The 20,419-nt window shown below is 41.3% G+C and overlaps 1 protein-coding gene across 2 annotated transcripts in view; it reads left to right on the forward strand.

Moving 5' to 3' along the window:
- LOC115212753 (protein zer-1 homolog) overlaps nt 1–20,419 on the forward strand; it is a 143,052-nt gene that overhangs the window by 109,751 nt on the left and 12,882 nt on the right. For both annotated transcript variants that reach the window (XM_029781418.2, XM_036509191.1), the window contains exons 8-16: nt 63–117; nt 3,051–3,104; nt 4,520–4,681; nt 5,752–5,842; nt 10,462–10,532; nt 11,038–11,085; nt 16,425–16,492; nt 18,585–18,773; nt 20,158–20,255. In XM_029781418.2, the coding sequence (XP_029637278.1) occupies nt 63–117; nt 3,051–3,104; nt 4,520–4,681; nt 5,752–5,842; nt 10,462–10,532; nt 11,038–11,085; nt 16,425–16,492; nt 18,585–18,773; nt 20,158–20,255 (836 nt within the window). The remainder of the gene's footprint in view (nt 1–62; nt 118–3,050; nt 3,105–4,519; nt 4,682–5,751; nt 5,843–10,461; nt 10,533–11,037; nt 11,086–16,424; nt 16,493–18,584; nt 18,774–20,157; nt 20,256–20,419) is intronic.

The following is a 20,419-nucleotide window of genomic DNA, read 5'->3' on the forward strand; positions in this document are numbered from 1 at the left end:
AGCATCACGTTTCACCAGAGAATTTGGATGCTGAACGGTTAATGTTTTGTTTGTGTCTTTAGGAAAGCAATTGATATCTTACTTGATGCCATGGAAAACAGAGATGACGAACAAACTGTGAGTATATTGTTCTTGTAAATGTTGCCGATGGTCAGCCAGTGACCATAACGTTTCTGCCCTCAGGTCAGCTGTCTTTGCATGTGTTTATGCTTAAAGTAAGTTTTGATGACTGTGTATAAAAAAGAAAGGTTGAATTTGTGATGGATACAGCTGATGCCATATTTAATATGGGAAAGGACACGTTAGAACTTGCTGGCAAGTGTAGACACTGTATGAATAATGGAGGGGGAGCGCTAAGCAGTAGTCAGTGAAGTTGCAATGTTTTTATTAGTCTGAATATGCCGAAACTGTCACTAGAAGCTAGGATCACCAAGCATAGATTGACATATTTTGGTCATATTATGCAGAGAAAATCCCTGGAGAAGGACATCATGCTCGGAATGGTCAGTGGCAAGAGAGGAAGAGGCCGACCAAGAACCCACTGGCTTGACACCATCAAGAGTGATACCAGAATGGACATAGCCAATCTGAAAGAAGCAGCCCAGAATAGAACTGGCTGGAGGACACTGACCCATTGAGTAACCAAGAGTCGACTTCGACTGAGCGGATAGATAGATAGATAGATAGATGTTTGAGGCACTTTTGAACTGGGGAATAAGCTATTCACTGCGTTTTGTCACAGAGAATGTCTCGCTTGTTGACAAATGGTGTGTATGCATCTAGATCAGTTCACAGCGCCACCTACCTTGATTGTGAGACGCCAGCATTTTGAAGCATTTATCTCCTCTCCAGTCAAAGACACAAGGCAGATGGCGCTACAAGCTGAGTCACTGTATAGTAACTGGAGGACTGGAGCAGCAGAAGAGATTCAATTTCTTCAATCAGCTCGTAGCATCATCTGCCTGGTGTCTGTGACTGAAGAGGAGATAACTACTCAAAAATGCTAGCATCTCCCAGTCTAGGTAGGTGGAGCTGCGAGTTGGTCTAGGTGTATACACACCATTTGTCAACAAGCGAGATATATTCTCCATGACAAACTGCAGCGAGTTGCTTGTTTCCCCCAGTTTGAACATGCACCAAGCATATTCAGGCTGAGAACAACGTTGCAATTTCATTTATCTCTGTCCCCTCCGTAATTTTTCTTACTGTGAGCCAGTGTGTAGTGCTGCCAGTCACCTGATGGTGACTGGAGAAACATTAGAGGGGGTAATCTCTGAATTCAGCTTGCAGTGCCATCTGCCTGGTGTCTGTGGCTGAAGAGGAAATAACTGCTCCAAAATGCTAGCATTTCACAGTCTAGGTAGGTGGCGCTGTGAACTGATCTAGATGTATACACACCATTTGTCAACAAGTGAGATATAGTCTCTGAGACAAAACACTACCAGCAGCTTGTTTCCCCCCCAGTTTGAACATGCACCAAGCATATTCACGATGATAACAACATTGCAACTGTATCAATACGGTTCTGTATTTAAGAGATGAGGAATTATTTATATTATTTACATTTAACGGATATTTGTCCTCATCTTGTTTGTTATTAACACAACGTTTCGTCTGATATACCCTCCAGCCTTCATCAGGTGTCTTGGGGAAATTTCGAGCCTGGGTTAGGAATGAGAACCCAGGTTCGAAATAATGTAAATAATGAACTGTATCAATAGTTTCAATTTGATGCTGGAACTGAAGAACGTTGCATTGCTTTTGTTAGTGTTGAAATGAGTATGAAACATGGTATCTAGTATGTAAAAGCGTGATAGGAGCTGCCTTTCATCTTTCTGAGGTTGATAACTTAAGTACCAGTTGCATACTGGGGTCGATCTAATCGACTGGCCTCCTCCCCAAACGTTTCAGGCCTTGTGCCTAGAGTAGAAAAGAATATTTAAGGTGGCAAACTGGCAGAAACATTAGCATGCCAGCTGAAATACTTAGCGGTATTTTGTCTGTCTTTACGTTCTGAGTTCGAATTCCACAAAGGTCGACTTTGCCTTTCATCCTTTCGGGGTTGATTAAATAAGTACCATTTGCGTACTGGGGTCAATCTAATTGACTGCCCCCCCCCCACCTTCCCCCAAAATTTCGGGTCTTGTGCCTAGAGTAGAAAAGAATGATATTTGTGGAGAATTGTGGAGGAATTGAAATTTACCTCTTAGTTGGTGAAGGGTAACAAAACCTTGTGGTAATTATTACGTTAGTGGGTCTCTAAAGAAAATTGGAGATAACTTCCAGAAATAAGGAATTGATTTTGCTGATATTGAAATTTCATGTTAAGGGACAAAATTTAATGTTTGTTAAGGGCGGGCAACTAGAGACAGGTTTCTGTTTTATTATACCTCATCAATGAATCATAACCATTCAGCAGAGCTTTTTCTGTATTGATCATTTGATCCAGATTTCTAAAAAAGAAAGAATCATGAAGAATTTTAAGCATGAAAATTCAATCATCTTTGAAACTAATTTTTAATTTCTTGAAATTATTCCCCTCCTCTTTGTCTATGAAAGTCATCAACAGACAACACGAGAGTTTTGCTTAATCTTTCCAGCTAAAAGGCAGATTTTAATTCCTTAAGAATTATTTACCTCCACTAATCAATACATCGCCACACATCTGAATAATTTAAATTCATGCCATTGATTCACTTGAGTAATCTCCCTTGAATTCCTCTAGTGTCCCAGGGCTACAGTAGAAGACACTTGCCCAAGGTGTCACGCAGTGGGACTGAACCTGGAACCATGTGGCTGGCGAGAAAACCTCTTACCATCCAGCCACACCTGCGTCTACTTTCTCTTGATTCTTTTATTTCAATCTATTTCACACACACACACACACACACCCCAACTCGTTATTTCAGCTAATTAGCTTTCGTATCAGTCATTTCACTCCAAATATTTTATCCTCTGGAATCTACCCAACAGAAATGAAATTTCCTTTCAGAAATGTGTCCATGTTTTATTTGGAACCTGTTTTTTTATTTTTATTTTTATTTCTTTAGATGCTGAGGAATGGTTTTCTTACCCTCTGCCACTTTGATATTCCTCACGAAGTGGTAAGTGTTCTAACGCCTTTCTCTATCTTAATTCTCTCTATTATCATCGTAAAAAACACCATCCGGGCGTGGCCGTTCGCCAGACTCGTCTGGCACCTGTGTCGGTGGCACAAAATAAAACACCATCCGGGCGTGGCCGTTCGCCAGCCTCGTCTGGCACCTGTGTCGGTGGCACAAAAAAAAACACCATCCGAGCGTGGCCGTTCGCCAGCCTCGTCTGGCACCTGTGTCGGTGGCACAAACAAAAAAACACCATCCGAGCGTGGCCGTTCGCCAGCCTAGTCTGGCACCTGTGTCGGTGGCACAAAAAAAAAAACACCATCCGAGCGTGGCCGTTCGCCAGCCTCGTCTGGCACCTGTGTCGGTGGCACAAAAAAAAACACCATCCGAGCGTGGCCGTTCACCAGCCTCGTCTGGCACCTGTGTCGGTGGCACATAAAAAACACCATCCGAGCGTGGCCGTTCGCCAGCCTTGTCTGGCACCTGTGTCGGTGGCACATAAAAAGCACCCACTACACTCACGGAGTGGTTAGCATCCAGCTGTAGAAACTCTGCCAGATCTGACTGGCCTGGTGCAGCCTTCGGGCTTCCCAGACCCCAGTTGAACCGTCCAACCCATGCTAGCATGGAAAGCGGACGTTAAACGATGATTATGCTGATCATCATCATCGTCATTTAATGTTTGCTTGCTGTGCTGGCATCGGTCGGACACTTTGACAGGATCCAGCAAGCTGCAACACTGTGCACTGAGCTTCAATTCCTAACAATTTTTTTTTAAGCATCCCACTGAAATTATCGTGTGTGGTGGTCATTATTCTGTCTTGCAAAGTAAACACAGCAATGTCACTCGACACACTGCCTCATGATGGTCACTGCTGACTCTCACTGGGCACGCAACCATGTGCTGCCATCTGTTGGTACGCTACAGAATTAGTCTGGAAACTTTTTGATACCTCCACTTACACATGGGGACACACACACGGGTACATACATATACACAGGCACACACATGTCCACAGGTTTGCGTGCACAAACAGGCAACTAATTAGTTACATAATTACCTAATAATAATAATAATAAGTGAAATAGAACTGGTGTATGTGTTTTTTCTTGGCAAATGACCGTCCCAAAATACAATAATTTGTTTCAACACGTTTCCACTCCATTAATCGTGCAAAATATTACTATTAATTAACACTATTGTTAATAAAGGTAGTTTTTCTATTTAATATATAACAACTTCAGATTTTCTGAGCTTATTACAGTTTAAATTATATATTTCAATTAAACTTTTAAATATATTATTTGTGAACTAAGAATATTTTTTTTTAACGGAAAAAAATTTTTTTCTGTAGCTATAACTTATTAAATTATCAAATTAACCACAAGTAATTTTTTTTTTTTTTTTTTTCCAGCTTTACTGTTACAAACGTCTTGTCAAAATTCTCCTTGGTGCTGTAACTCCAGAAAACCAAGACCATTTAGTGCAACGTATTGGTATATCTCTGCTGAATTGTCTGGCTTGCCAAGTTGATGGTACCGAGAAGAGAATGGTCGGAGAGTTAGGAGTTATTTGCGTGAGTTTCTCATTGCCCTTATTTGTTGTCATTGTCTGTTTTCTTCGATAAAATACTTGGGTCTGTTACGAAACACATTATGAAAACACTGTGTCTTTTTCCTTGTAAGGACCGTGGTCCTTCAATGCTCCTCTTATTAGCACACCACACTCCCTCATACCAACCCTTCCATCCATTCATCAACTCGTCTTCTGTTTCACATAGAAATTGACAGACAACAAAGCATACCATGTCCACCTTTTCGTTTCTCTCCAACGACTGCCATAACTCTTCCCACACTACACAGACGCATTCTTCATAGAATCGTAATACTTACCAAGTTACAGAGCTTAGAGACTTTCTTAATGACTTTCTTCATATCAACAAATACCAAGAATGCTGTAATTTTGGCTAAGGATTTCCCTTGCACTGGCTTCACCAGAATTATGGTGCCTACACACACGCACACAAAACATCCTTCCTCCTACTGACAGAGGATGAAAATTGCTTATGATAGCATGAAATTGTAACACTATCGACAACTTCTTGATTAGCTCCAGTAAAACCAATCAACTATGTAAATATTTCATTCCATAGAAAAAAAAAGTATTTTCTGTCCAACATCAAGTTTCTCTGCATTTTCCTTCTTTTTATATTTTTCACTACAATTCACCACTTGGTAAAAACTTTTGTTAAATCAAACCTTTTCACTATTTGTGTGTGTGTGTTGCACAAACTGTTACGATCCCCAAATACAGCCTAATGCCTCATCCTATCCTGAATTAACTTTACTAAGATTTTCTCAATCCATCTCGACAAGAGGTCAATCCCTGTAATTGTGACGTCTCCCTAATTGGTTCCCTTTCCACTACCTTTATCCATTGCTGCACACCTGACACACAACCGTGACAGACATTAGACTTAACAGCTTCCTCTCCTACTTAATGAGCAAAAGTAATTCGCTTACTATTTACTTGGACTAAATTTTATCTAAAATGAACCCTAATTACCAAAAATAAGCATCACTGCTCTCCTCAGATTCTGGATAATTTCTTCATGAATTCTAAAGTGAGTTTCTTTCTTCTTTTCAGACTATGCTCTCCATTGTTAGGCGGAAACTTGAGAGTAAAGTTTGTGATGAAACCTTGGAAGTTTCCTGGAGTACCATGTGGAATGTGACTGGTAAGTGGATTGCAGATGGCTTCTTTTAACATCATCATCACATTATCCTCATTTAACACCATTTTCCATGCGGGCATGGACGGGAGCTGACCAGCTGAAGGGCTGTCCAGGCTCCATGTGTCTGTTTTGGTATGGTTTCTACAGCTGGATGCCCTTCCTAACGCCAACCACTTTGCAGTGCTTACAGACCCGCAAGATTAGAGATGCTCAGCTAGAGAGGGATGCAAGGGCAACCATGCTTTTACTTAGCGTGATGTCTTTTCAGGCCCAGCAAACTGACAGGAGCCTCGGTTCCCTGTCGTCCCCTCTCTGAGTCCCAACAAAATTAGACTGATAGAATCAGTGTCAGACTTGAAAAAAAGAAGTCCTTCAAAGCAGTGCTCCAGCATGGTCACAGTCCCCAATGACTGAAAGAAGAAGCAAAAAGTAAAAAATAACGCTGAGATTCGTTTAGATTCCTTTCAAATTCCTTATTTTCCATTTCTCTTCCATTCCTTAATTCCTTGACAACAACTAAGAACTTTTCAAATATTTTACATTCCAATCTTTTCTTTTTACCTTTTACTTGTTTCTGTCATTAGACTGTGGCCATGCTGGGGCACTGCTGCCTTGAAGAATTTTTGGTTGAATGAATGAGTACTTATTATTTGAAGCCTGGTATTTATCCTGTTTTTTTTTTGTTTGTTTTTTTTGCTGGACTGCTAAGTTATGGGAGCGTAAGCACACCAAGTGGTATTTGGGAGCAAACACACACAAAACGAGCTTCTTTCAGTCTTGGTTTCCTGTCATCCCGTCTGTGAGACCCTACATCTGAAGATCCTTTCTCACTACTTCATCCTATGTCTTCCTGGGTCTACTCCTTCCCTCCACAATTAGAGATCAGCACCTCTTGATGCAGCTGTCTTCATTTATACGCATCATATGACCGTACCAGTGCAGTCTCCTCTCTTTTGCACACTACATTTGATGTCTCATATACCGAGTTCTTCTCTCAAATCTGCCATATATACACACTGCCATATATATATACACACTGCCATATATATATATATATACACACTGACATCACCCATCCAGCAGAGCATACTGGCTTCATTTCTTTCAAGCCTCTGCATGTCCTCAGTTATCACAGCCCATGTTTCACTGCTGCGTAGCATAGCCATTCGTACACTGGCATCATACAATCTGCCTTTCACTCCAAGAGGGAAAGGCTCTTCTTTACCATCAGCGGTAGTAGTTCTCTAAACTTTGCCCAGCCTATTCTTATTCTAGCTGTTAGGCTTTCAGAACAACCTTCACCACTACTTACTTGGTCACCTAAGTAACAAAACTGCCTATTATTTCTAAGGATCTTCCCTAACATTTGAGGGGGTCTGGTTTTTTTTTTAATTCCTGATGTTTAATGTAGCTGTACATCTACCACATGCAAAGACTACTTTCTCATTAGTCATCCAGCGATACTGCTGCACCTCTTATGTGCCCATAGCTTGCACTGGGTGCACCATATGGAGTTTCTCCCAACACCTTTTCTACATATCAAGCAGGGCCATCTCCCTGAAGGGATCTGTGGTTTGTCTGCTTTCCTACTTTCATCATTTAGCGTCCGCTTTCCATGCTAGCATGGGTTGGACGGTTCAACTGGGGTCTGTGAAGCTGGAAGGCTTCGTCAGGCCCAGTCAGTTTCTACGGCTGGATGCCCTTCCTAACGCCAACCACTTTGGTTGTCGTTAATTTAACTATAAGGCCATTTGATTCCAGACCAGAAATTTCTTCTCTAGTTCTGTGCTTGTGCCACATAAAAAGCACTAAGTGCACTCTGCTGAATGGTTGGTGTTAGGAAGGGCATCTACCTGTAAAAATCCTGCCAAAACAGTAACAGGTGTCTGATGCAGGCTCCTGTCTGGCCAACTCCTGTCAAACCATTCCACCCATGCCAGCATGAGGGTGCAGACATTTAACGATGAAGAGTTTTAGTAGTGATTCAGCCAATACAGAGAGATCAGCATGGAGGGGCGCCCAGTTTTAAATTCCTCAGTTATAAAGTGAACTTTTATTTAACTGAACTATAATCAGTTAAGAAATGAAAAGATTTCTTTTTTTAAGCCAATTCATGAAAATACAAAATAATTCTATAAAGAATTTCTCTGCTACCATTATTACTGTCTCATATCCCTGCCATTATTATCATTTCATCAAAGTTAACTCTATCCCTATGTTCTGGCTCTTTCCATGACCTCCACCCCCTGTCCAGTAGTTTCATACCTCTCTAATTCTCTTTCTTTAGTGTGTCTCTTTTGCCTCTGCAGCAGTTTTCTATGAAACCACTCCACCAATCATTCGATTTTTCACTTGGTGTTCATATAACCCACCTCACCAGTTGTTTCATGCATCTCACTCTCCCTGATAAACCACTTGGCTTCCCCTCTCTTCATCTCATTAATTGTTCTGTCTACCACACGCCTAGCTCTTGGTTTACATCATTTCTATCAAATATTGTCTCCTATATTTATAACAGGTCTGCCAATTATTATTTGGTCCCTGTATACACACACACATCATCATCATTATCATTTAACGTCCGTTGTCCATGCTGGCATGGGTTAGACAGTTTGACAGCAAGTGGCACGCTGGAAGGCTGCACCAGACCCCAGTCTGATTTGGCATGGTTTTCTATAAATGGATGCCCTTCCTAATGCCAGCCACTCAGAGAGTGTAGTGGGTGCTTTTTATGTGCCACCAGTTTGGGTGCCATTTGTGTGACACCAGTATCTGCCATGACTGTGATTTTGCTTGGCTTGATGGATCTTCTTCTCAAGCCCAACATAATACCAAAGGTCTTGGTCATTTGCCTCTGTGAGAGCCAACACTCGAAAGGAACTCAGCCACCTTGCCTCCATGAGGCCCAACACTCAGGAACTCAGTTACTTTACCTCCATGAGGCCCAACTTGATTGGCTTGTTGGGTCCTCTTAAGCAGAGCACATCGCCAAAGATCTCGATCCCTTGTCATCACCTTTGTGAAACCCAGCATCTGAAGATCATGGTTGACCACTTCCTCCTCCGAAAATCATGCTTCACTACTTTGTCCTGCTTCACCGTTATACATGGGTAAGAGCCAACGATCCAAGTGTAGGAAGTTTGTAAGCTTCAAGCAGTCCATGGCAGGTATGGAAAAGAAACAGTGGATCATGTGCCTTCAAGAACAGTAACAATTTATTGGCATCAATGGTTACTCTTCCCCATATTGAAGTTACAAAGAAACACGATAAGCTGGACATTTCTGTATAGCTCACTTGTAGCAACTAGAGTTGCTATGAATGTGAATGAAAATCCAAATTTAGGGAGTGGAATTGGTAAAATCCAGGCCACATATGATTCCTAGTGTGCTGATCCTTTGATGTGGTAAGCATGGAAAAACAGACGTTAAACAATGATGATGATGATGATGATGATGATGATGATACACACACACACACACACACATTTGGTCTGTCAATAGTTATTCAGGTGCAGACATGTGGAGTCAGGTTCAGTCCCACCGTGTGACACGTTGGACAAGTGTTTTCTATTATAACCCTGGGCCAACCAAAGCTTGTCACTTGATGAAGTTGACAGAAACTGATACAAACCCATTATATATGTATTGTGTGTGTGTGTGCAACTTTGTCTTAACATTATCTGGTGGTTGTAACGAGCATCACCATCATACAGCATTGCCAGTGTCACTAAGGACCTTGCAAGACAAAACCCCTTCAACTGGGAGAGGGGAGGGGTGTATGATGTATATCATCATCATTTAACGTCCATTGTCCATGCTGGCAAGGGTTGGACAGTTTGACCAGGGCTGGAAGGCTGCACCAGACTCCAGTCTGATTTGGCAGGGTTTCTGCGGCTGGATGCCCCTCATAACACCAACCACTCCGAGAGTGTAGTGGGTGCTTTTATGTGCCACTGGCATGTGTGCCATTTGTGTGACACTGGTATCTGCCATGACAGTGTTTTTGCTCAGCTTCATGGGTCTTCTTTACAAGCATAGCATAATGCCAAAGGTCTCGGTCATTGCTTCTGAGAGGCCCAACACTTGAAATGAGCTGACCCACTTTGCCTTTGTGAGCCCCAAATGCCCAAAAGGTGCTTTTCATGTGCCAGTTATGTGACACCAGTATCAGCCACGATTATGGTCTCGACTGGCTTCTGTGCTGGTGGCATATAAAAAGCACCATCCGAACGTGGCCGATGCCAGCACCGCCTCGACTGGCTTCTGTGCCGGTGGCACATAAAAAGCACCAATCCGACTGTGGCCGATGCCAGACCCCTCTGGCACCTGTGCAGGTGGCACGTAAAAAGCACCCACTACACTCGCGGAGTGGTTGGCGTTAGGAAGGGCATCCAGCTGTAGAAACACTGCCAGATCAGACAAGCCTGGAGCAGCCCCTGGCTCCCCAGACCCTGGTCGAACCGTCCAACCCATGCTAGCATGGAAAACGGACATTAAACGATGATGATGATGATGATGGCTTGACAAGTCCTGTCTGATGAATATTTATGGTGATAGCAGTGGGCATTGCCCTGGGACTCTGTCAAATGAAGGCCTTAAAATAGATTTTCTTTTTTGTGCAGATGAGACTCCTTCAAACTGTGAAAAATTCATGGATGGAGATGGCATGGAATTATTTATTCAGTGTCTCAAGGTAGGTGCCACTTCAACAACTTCTTTGAATCTCTTCAAAAGAACTTTTCCATATTTCTATTAAATTTATTCTCATGACTTTTTACCATTGAAAATTGGTTTAACCCTTTAGTGTTCACATTATTCTGCCAAAATTTATGCTTTTTCATGCATATTGTTTTGAACTAATCATGCATTATCTTGTAGCTGTGAGATTTTGATGAGGTAGCTGTTAATTTTTAAAATGATATTGTAGGGTTGGTGTGAGAGACCAGATCTGGCCAGTTTGAACATAAAACAGGCAGACTACTTTGGGCCGGATATGGCCGGTTTAAATGCTAAAGGGTTAATGTTCGTTAACAAACGTCAATAAATTTTCAAAAAGTGAAGATGCTAGTTTATACAAGTAGTGATTAATTAATTTATATATGAACTAATTATGAAAATTATTTGTGAAAATGTCTGAGTTTGAAAACTAGTAATGCTTTCTCTGTGTGTTAACATTGAAAATATTTGTTTTTTTCTAGGAATTTCCTGAGAAACCAGAGTTACTCCGAAACATGATGGGACTTATGGTAAAATAAACAGTCTTTTTTTTTTTTTTTACAATGTTTTATTTTTTTGTTTCAAAGAACTCCTACAGGGTTAGTTGAGAAACTTGTCTGAAGGCTTTTATGTTGAAATCTTGCCAACAACATGAGCTTGTGTACTTTGTCAAATCATTTACTGTTTCCAGTCATCTGTCTTCTCTGCTGACCGTTACTGGAAGGGTCGAGTCCTTAGGTACCTCCTTCATAGGGTCCCATCAGAAACAAATATCATTAAGTTTTCTGGATCTCCAAAGTGGGATCAACTGAGGCTATGGATATTATTTGAGCATTTCATTCTTGGTCTACCCCTAGGTCTCCGTCTAGTTGGCTCATCTTGCGATCCTTTTCAGAGACACTCTAATCACACGTTTGTTGTCCTGGGGCTGTGAACTCTCAATGCTTGATTTGGGGAGACTCCCTCATCTCTGACCTACTCACTTTGTCGACTGATGTCACTCCAGGGATCCTTCAGAAGACCCATTTTAGCCACAATCATACCCTCTGGTTATGGAAGTGGTGAGTGTAGGACCAGTCAGCTGGTATCTACCGACAACATGGTGCTGTTTTGCTCATCAGAAGGTGACTGGCAGCATGCACGGAATCGGTCACAAGGCAGCAGATGACAGTTTTAGTGTTGCCAAGACTGAGACATTGGTCCCTGCAAGAAAGTCTTCCCAGTGCACTCTGCAGCTCAGTGGAACATCACTGAGACAAGAATCTTATTGATTATAAATATAAAATAGATTCTAGTATGAGTGGATGAAAATGATGGTAGGGAACCTTTAAAAGAGTTCCTACAACCCATTGAGGACCATTGTAGCAGAATTTTATATCATTTAGGAAAAAGTTAATCTTGAAAGGTAATACAAATTTCATCATCATCATCATCATCGTTTTTTAATGTCTGCCTTCCATGCTGGCATGGGTTGGACGGTTTGACTGAGGTCTGGAGAGACAGTGGCTGCACCAGGTTCCAATCTGGTCTGGCAAAGTTTCTACAGCTGGATGCCCTTCCCAACGCCAACCACTCTGAGAGTGTAGTGAGTGCTTTTTACGTGCCCCTGGCACGGGGAGCCAGTCAAGGGAACACTGGCATTGGTCATGATCGGTTGATGCTTTTTACATGTCACCGGCACCGATTTCTTCAACTAAAAAACCTTTTAAGGCAGTACTCCAGCAGGGCCACAGTCAAATGACTGAAACAAGTAAAAGAATACATACATATATAAATACACACACACACATATATCTATCTCTCTCTCTCTCTGACTGGGTAACCATGGACCTCCTCTACAACATCTGTTTCTGCCTCTCTGTCACACTCTAAACTTCCATCATCTGCTTCTAAGATCCCCTCCTCCAATGCCCCCTCCCCTTTCAAAGGATCCTTGTCTTGCAAAGTTGCTCAGTGACCCTGCCAGTGTATGTTCCACTTAGAATGCACCAGTCCACACTGTAATGTGGCTGGCATTTGGAAGGGCATCCAGTTGTAAAAACCTTGCCAAAACACACTCAGAAGCAGGGCACAGACTCCTCCCTTGCCAGCTCCTGTGAAACCGTCCAACCCGTGCCAACATGGAAGGAGGACATTAAATGATGATGATTATGATATACATATATATATATATATATATATATATGTGTGTGTGATCGTTACCAGCGTCGCCTTACTGGCACTTGTGCCCGTGCTAGTAGGGTGCTGAGAGCACCATCCGATCGTGATCGTTGCCAGAGCAGCCAACTGGCTTCCGTGCCGGTGGCACATAAAAGGGCTCCATTCAAGCGTGATCATTACCAGCGTCGCCTTACTAGCACCTGTGCCGGTGGCACGTGTAAAAAGATTCGAGCGAGGTCATTGCCAGTACCGCCTGACTGGCCCCTGTGCCAGTGACACGTAAAAGCACCCACTACACTCTCAGAGTGGTTGGCATTAGGAAGGGCATCCAGCTGTAGAAACTCTGCCAGATTAAGACTGGAGCCTGGTGCAGCCACCTGGTTCTCCAGCCCTCAGTGAAAATCTTCCAACCCATGCTAGCATGGAAAGCGGATGTTAATCGATGATAGGAAAGAGAGTTTGAAAATGCAGAGATCTTTTAAAGATGCTTTGTATAAGCTTTACATTTTACTTTTACTAATCTGTTTTTTTAAAAAAGTGAAACTGGTCACGTTAGCAAACATCTTTAAAAGATCTCTGCATTTTCAAACTCTCTTTCCTATATATTTTCACTCATCCGGTACCTTGCAAGTTTACTTTGTCATATATATATATCATCATCATCATCATCGTTTAACGTCCGCTTTCCGCGCTAGCATGGGTTGGACGGTTCGACCGGGTCTGGGAAGCCAGGGGCCGCTCCAGGCTCCAGTCTGAATCTGGCAGAGTTTCTACGGCTGGATGCCCTTCCTAACGCCAACCACTCCGTGAGTGGATTGGGTGGTTTTTACGTGCCACCTGCACAGGGGCCGGAGGGTCCGGCATCGTCACGATCGGTTCGAGCATTTTAACGTGTCAGCGGCACGGGGGCAACGAGGTCCGGGGTACTTTGGGGATCAGGGTACTTTGGGGATCCAGGGTACTTTGGGGATCCGGGGTACTTAGAATGGGTATATATATATATATATATATATATGAAAGAAAGCTAAGAAGATGGAGATATAGCATTTAATAAAAACTTATTGTCTGCAAAAATCCAACATATTCTCTTACACCTATTTCATTTAAGCCTATAGATTAAAAGAGAAATTATCAAAATTATTAAATCATTATATTATGCTAATTTAACCTCTAATTGAAAATATATATATATATCCATATCCAAATAAGCAACAAGGATATCCAAAGGTAGTGTAGTACAATCGTTTCATGCTACTTCATTTTATTAAACACCGTAAGTATTACATCAGTTTTAAAATGTCGAGCAATCTTCAGCCACATATAGAATTTTCCAATTAAACGGACAATGCGCATTCTTATCCCCAAATTTTGCTGAACTGATATATATTCAAACGATGAATAGCCTTTGCGTAAACCATTGGTTCGTTTTGTTCTCTTACTTTATTATCATCTTATAATCATCTCATTATAATGACCTTTATGACTCGTATTACTACCGCAGTCAATCTAAATGTATATATTTGTCACTACCTGTCATAAATAGCCTTTTTCTATTTGCAATATGCATTTTCGTTGATTTTTGATTTTTCATATTTTACCCTTACATTTCCACGTGTATTTTATATTTTCTTTTCGTAACATATTTCTACTATATATATATATATATATATATATATATATATATATATATATATATATATATATGTATGTATGTATGTATGTATATATGTATATTTTACATGTGTGTGTGTGTGTATTTTTCTTATGTCTAGATTTTTGTTGACTGAATTAACTGATGACCAAGTGTGTACTCTGAATTACTGTTTCAAGTGAATCCTTTGCATTGGCAAGCAAACAACGGCTCCATTCATCTGTGAAAATATGAGTGATTCAGGAATCTCTTACAAGAAGAGGAATCTGGTCAACAACAAAATATCTTAATTACTAATTAGAAGCTATTTACTCTCCTGTATCCTCGGTCAAACCACCAAATCAAGCATCTTCCCTATTGATAAAATGTCTCTTAGCGAAATACAAATTTTTAGGGTGAATGATAACATGTTCAGAAGACGACAGTTTCAAGTTGAATCTGGTTTTCTGTAATGTTAATCCATTCCTGGATTTGTCTACACTTTTAACTCGTGTTGAGAGAGTAGATACACTGTACCTAGTTGTAAGAGGAGACGAAAACTGTTGAAGTCAGGAATAGCATCTGGTCACAAAACATTGCCTCAGGAAGTCCCTTCTAACTCATGCCAACATAGAAAGCTAGAGGTAAAAACAATGCTGGTGGCAATGTTTGGTTTCCTGATCACTTGTCAATCAGGTCAAACATCTTGGTTTATTATTGCTTTGATTGGATTGGTTTGGTGCAGAACAGCAGGGGTGGGGCTACCCCTAACTCTCACCAGCCTTCATGGTTATGCTGAAGGTTGTAAGGAAAACGTGCACAAGATAGGAATTCCAGAGAGTTGGTAGAATGAGAGCAAACACCTGAGTTAATTGGTTGGTGCAGGGCCCAGTGGATGAGAAGAGAGCATAATTAGGGAGAAGAGAAATGAATGAGTGAGAGGTTCCTGTAGGGGACACAGCAGAGGCAGCCTATCTGTGCGTCCCAGAGATGAGTGGCAACTGACTGACTTTATATCAATCGGTCAGGTGGTTTTACTTTTGGATACTGTCTAGAACAGGTACGTGTGTGTGCAGACGTGCAGTGAAGCGTCATAGATGCTGTAAACATGTCGGTCTAAAAACCAAACCAATTCTAATGTATTTGGAATTAGCAGCTTCATCTTCAAAGGCAAGAGAGAGGAGATAATTACTGGGATAACAAACTGTTGGATCAGGATGCAGAACAGTTTGTAACTGAAAAGATTCAGATGAAAATTAATCTGGATTAAATGGAGTTTGACTCTGTACCTGGGTGTCGTACAACTGATGCTATTTTCTTAGCAACTACAGGAAAAATACTTAGTCAGGAATAAATCACTATAGCTGACATTTGTAAAGCTGGGGAAGACCTTTGAAAGAGTTCCCAGCTCATGCTTTGGTAGTCACTGAGAAGACTAGGACATGATGAATGGCTGGCTGGGGAGAACCAGACAAGTTATATTCCAAGAGACTGATAGAAAAGCAGAAGTTGGCAATGAGTTCAGCTAAGAATTTAGCTTTCAAGTAGGAATTCATCAGGGATCTGTCCTCTGGTCTGTCCAGTTCGTTGTAGTCCTCCATAGAGATCCCTATTTGCTGATGACCTAGCTCTTACAGTTAAATCAGTGGTGATTCGAGAGAGAAAAACTCCCAAATTTGGGAGCAACTCTTAGAATTGAGAGGGGGTGGGATAGGGTCTTGCTGCCATCTGGGAAATGGCCATGTTCAGTAAGCAGAAAAGGTGTAGTGGAATTGCAGGCAGCCTAAAAGAAGAAGTAGACTTCATGGATGACAGGGGAATAGAATCAATAAACACTGGGGCCACACAGGAAACAGATTCCATCAAATAGCCAGAAGGTTCCCTAGAAACAGATGATAACTTCTGCTACTTGGAGGGTTTCATTTGCAATGGGGGTGAATGTGCTGAAGACACTTGCCCCAAGGGGCTCTACAAGGGAATTGAATTTGGAAGAATATGATTGCCAAGTGAATTTGTTAAGCAGACAGTGTCCAGTGGACGTCCTTGAAATTTTGTTTTCAAGTATTTCTTCTGTTTCAGGGAAACATATCAGAAGTGAAATATTTGAGACCAAGACTGATGAATCAGAAATATATTAGCAAATTCAGGTAAAGCCTCTTTGGAACTAAAATCTCTTTTTGTGTTTCTATTTCTCTTGACTTTAAAATTGAATACGTTTCACAGAGACATCCTCTGTAAAGTGGTGGTGGTGGTGGTGGTTGTGGGTGGGTGGGGGGCAGGTAGCAGGAGCCTCGAGACCATTGAAACCACATTCAAACTCAGATGTCTCAAGAAGACATGGTTTACTGACCGTTTTTGGGGAGGCTGTAACTCCAATAGGAACTGAGATCATTCAGCCGTAGACCCTTAATATGACAAAGACAGCAGCTACAGAGCACAGCAGCAGCTGATGTCAAGGTTGGGGTTGAGGGAGATTAGTATTTTATCTTATTGATAAAAAAAATTAAGTTAAACCCTGGTGAGATTTGAACTTGGAATGTAAAAAGGGGCTCAAATACTGCAAGATGTTTTGCCCTTTGCTTTATTGACTTGTCCTGCCCCTCCCCCACCCCCACCAAATCCAATCTAAAAATTATACACAGAAACATTTTCACCTGACGAAAGTTCTTGCAGTGCTTCAAAACAGCATTGTCCCCGAAGCCTGCTTCCCTTGAATAGCTGTTCACCACGGCCATGACCACCACCACTACCACACGGTCAGTTTTACTTGGAGTAATGTAGAAAATCCCTACATGTATAGACTGGTTGCTTTACAATTAAGAAGGGTCTATTAACTTGTCAGGTTTTAAGTTCTCACCCTTTTGTTGCCATATTTCTGCAGAAATACAGAGTTGCATTCATTTAAAAGACTTTTGACAATAAAGAAGAATTTAATGAAATGACTTGATGTTGTCTGGAACACGAATCACGATAAACCATTTTGAGAAAGTTCCAATTGAGATCACTTTACAACAGTCTCATGGAAGCAGAACCAGCCTCAATTGAGTTATCAAAATGGTTTTAACACATTGGCTCCCGAACCACAGTTTACATTTTATCCCCGGGTCCCAATATGATATCGTAATTAATGAGTGGCGTAATATTTTTACACTATACCATATGTGAGTCAAGAATCGCATAGGTAGTGTTGGATACCCACATCCCATCGGAGGGTTATGAGGTACCTTAGTTCAAATCACATCCTAGGTACCACACAACCTACCTGTGGTCAATTAAAAATTTGGGATATTTTCTATTGGAAGATCTTGAAATCTTTTCTAAAAGAACTCTTTTTGCTTCAATGGCAAATAAAATTTTCTCAATTCTCAATCTTTTATTTTACCTCATTCCATGGTGAAATGAGAAGAAAAACGTAAAAAAAATTAATATTGAAAATCTATAAAGAATTGTTCTCTTAGTGTAGCAAAAGCACAAATCAAAGTAATTGGAGCATTCCAGCTCTCAGAAAACTCATAGGAAGGAAATAAAAAAAAAAAAGCGACCTGCTGGTGGGTCGGACGGGACTCACTACCATACCACCACAAGCCACCAGTAGGACATGTGGGAGCCAACGTGTTAATGTCCTATGGTGACACTAACTCCTTAGGTGTACACTTCACTTGATATTGAAAGTAATCAAGAAATTAAAAGGATTTATTAAAATAGCTTTATTAACCTGATACTCTGGCCCAGGAGGGTAGGAAAAACTCTGTGTTAATTATACTCTAGAAATGTACTCTTACTCTTTTACTTGTTTCAGTCATTTGACTGCGACCATGCTGGAGCACCGCCTTTAGTCGAGCAAATCGACCCCGGGACTTATTCTTTGTAAGCCCAGTACATATTCTATCGGTCTCTTTTGCCGAACCGCTAAGTGACTGGGACGTAAACACACCAGCATCGGTTGTCAAGCAATGCTAGGGGGACAAACACAGACACACAAACACACACACACACATATATATATACATATATACAACAGGCTTCTTTCAGTTTCCGTCTACCAAATCCACTCACAAGGCATTGGTCAGCCCGGGGCTATAGCAGAAGACACTTGCCCAAGGTGCCACGCAGTGGGACTGAACCCAGAACCATGTGGTTGGTTAGCAAGCTACTTACTACACAGCCACTCCTGCGCCTGTGTCACTTTTTTTTCTTAAATTTTCATTTTTTTTTTTTTTCTCTTTGTGTTTCGAACAGTGAATTACTGAATTCTACAAGTGATGGAATTGAAGTCAGCTACAATGCAGCTGGAGTTTTGTCTCACATAGCTTGTGACGGTGCTGAAGCTTGGATTATTGATAGCCCAAGACGAACAGACGTCCTCAAAACGATGGTCGGTGTCATAGAAAGTTGGGATATATCAGCCAAACGTAATATCAATTACCGGTGAGTAATTAAGGTTTTCAAAACAATCTTTTCTCTTTTACTTGTTTCAGTCATTAGACTGTGACCATGCTGGAGTAGCACCTCAAAGAATTTTAGTCAAACCCCTCCCCACACTTAATCTTTTTAAGACATGCTACTTATTCTATCAGTCTCTTTTGTGTAAGTGCTAAGTTATGGGGATGTAAACATACCAACACCAGTTGAGAGGCAGTGGTGGGGGATAGACACAAAGACATAAGCACACACATGGGCTTCTTTTCAGTTTCCGTCTACCAGATCCACTCACAAAGCTTTGGTCAGCTCGTGGCTATAGTAGAAGACACTTTCCCAAAGTGCCATGCAGTGGGACTGAACCCAGAACCATCTGGTTGCAGAGCAAGCTTCTTACCACACAGCCATGCTTGTACCTGTTGTTCCATAATTTCTCGTTAGTCCCTTATTAAGTCATGTATGTTCCTTCATCATCATCACCATCAGTATCTTGTAATGGTATATTGCTTTATTAAGAATATAGTTTTATTGTATAACTAGCAGTATCGCCCGGCGTTGCTCGGGTTTGTAAGGGAAATAACTATATAAGCATTTTTAGAGATGTAAAGTATAATAGCCATCTCAATATGGCTAACCACAAAGGGGGAGGGGTGTTACTGTAGCTTTTTACGTTCTGAGATTTAATAATAAATTTTTAGAGAGTTACTTCCCTTGTATAATAGCAAAAAAATGCATTAAAAATGAGAGAAAATGATGGTATACGAATCACGACTATAAGATACCCGCTTTTGGTTACACTGCACCGCAAAATGTGGGAGTAGTTAGGAATCTAAATCGTAGGAGACAGACACACAACCTGACTTTTATATATAAAGATTTCTTTCTATTAATAAATGTCAGGTATTGAATTCATCATCATTTAACATTCGTGATCCACGGATGGTTTGATAGAATCTGCTGGGTCCAAGGCATGCATTGTGTTCCAGTGGCTAGATGGTCTTCCTGATGCAACTGTAAACCCCAAGAGAAGCAGCTTTATGCCAGGAGATGAGCCAAACAGGTTTCCATGAGGGCCATTGGTTTATGCCTTATCCTCCACATAGCTATTTCTTCAACCTCTGCTCCTTCTACCCAAATCCTCTTCTTACACTCAGACTCCTCCATCTCCCTGCTGCTTCTCACCCAAAGACCCTTAAACTAAACTCAAAGTTTATCTCGTACAAGACATTGTTCTGGAAGTTTCTCCTCTCCTGTTTTCCTTCCAACACTCACCTACCACACTTTCAATTCAATACTAACAACTCTACAGTCTGAAAACCCCTTAAAGCCCCCTACTTACTGCCTGGACTCATCCGCTGAAGGCACTCATTCAATCATCTTCTTCTTGTTGCAGGTCTTTTGAGCCTATCTTACGTCTTGTACAAGCATACGATACCCCCGAGGCACAGCACTGGGCTGTTTGGGCTTTGTGCAATTTAACGCGTGTTTATCGTAAGTAGATCATCCTCTTCTGCTTTCAAATGCTTTGCTTTATGTTGATCTTTTAAAAGAACCATGTTTTTTAAAAAAATTCATTGTCTTCATTATTGCTTAACATTTGCCAAACAGTTTGCAGAGAAATGTAGGAACGTTTTGTAGTGAAGTTGCTATGACAA

The sequence above is a fragment of the Octopus sinensis genome, linkage group LG1 (assembly GCF_006345805.1).
Source record: "Octopus sinensis linkage group LG1, ASM634580v1, whole genome shotgun sequence".
In the NCBI taxonomy this organism is placed as follows: domain Eukaryota; kingdom Metazoa; phylum Mollusca; class Cephalopoda; order Octopoda; family Octopodidae; genus Octopus; species Octopus sinensis.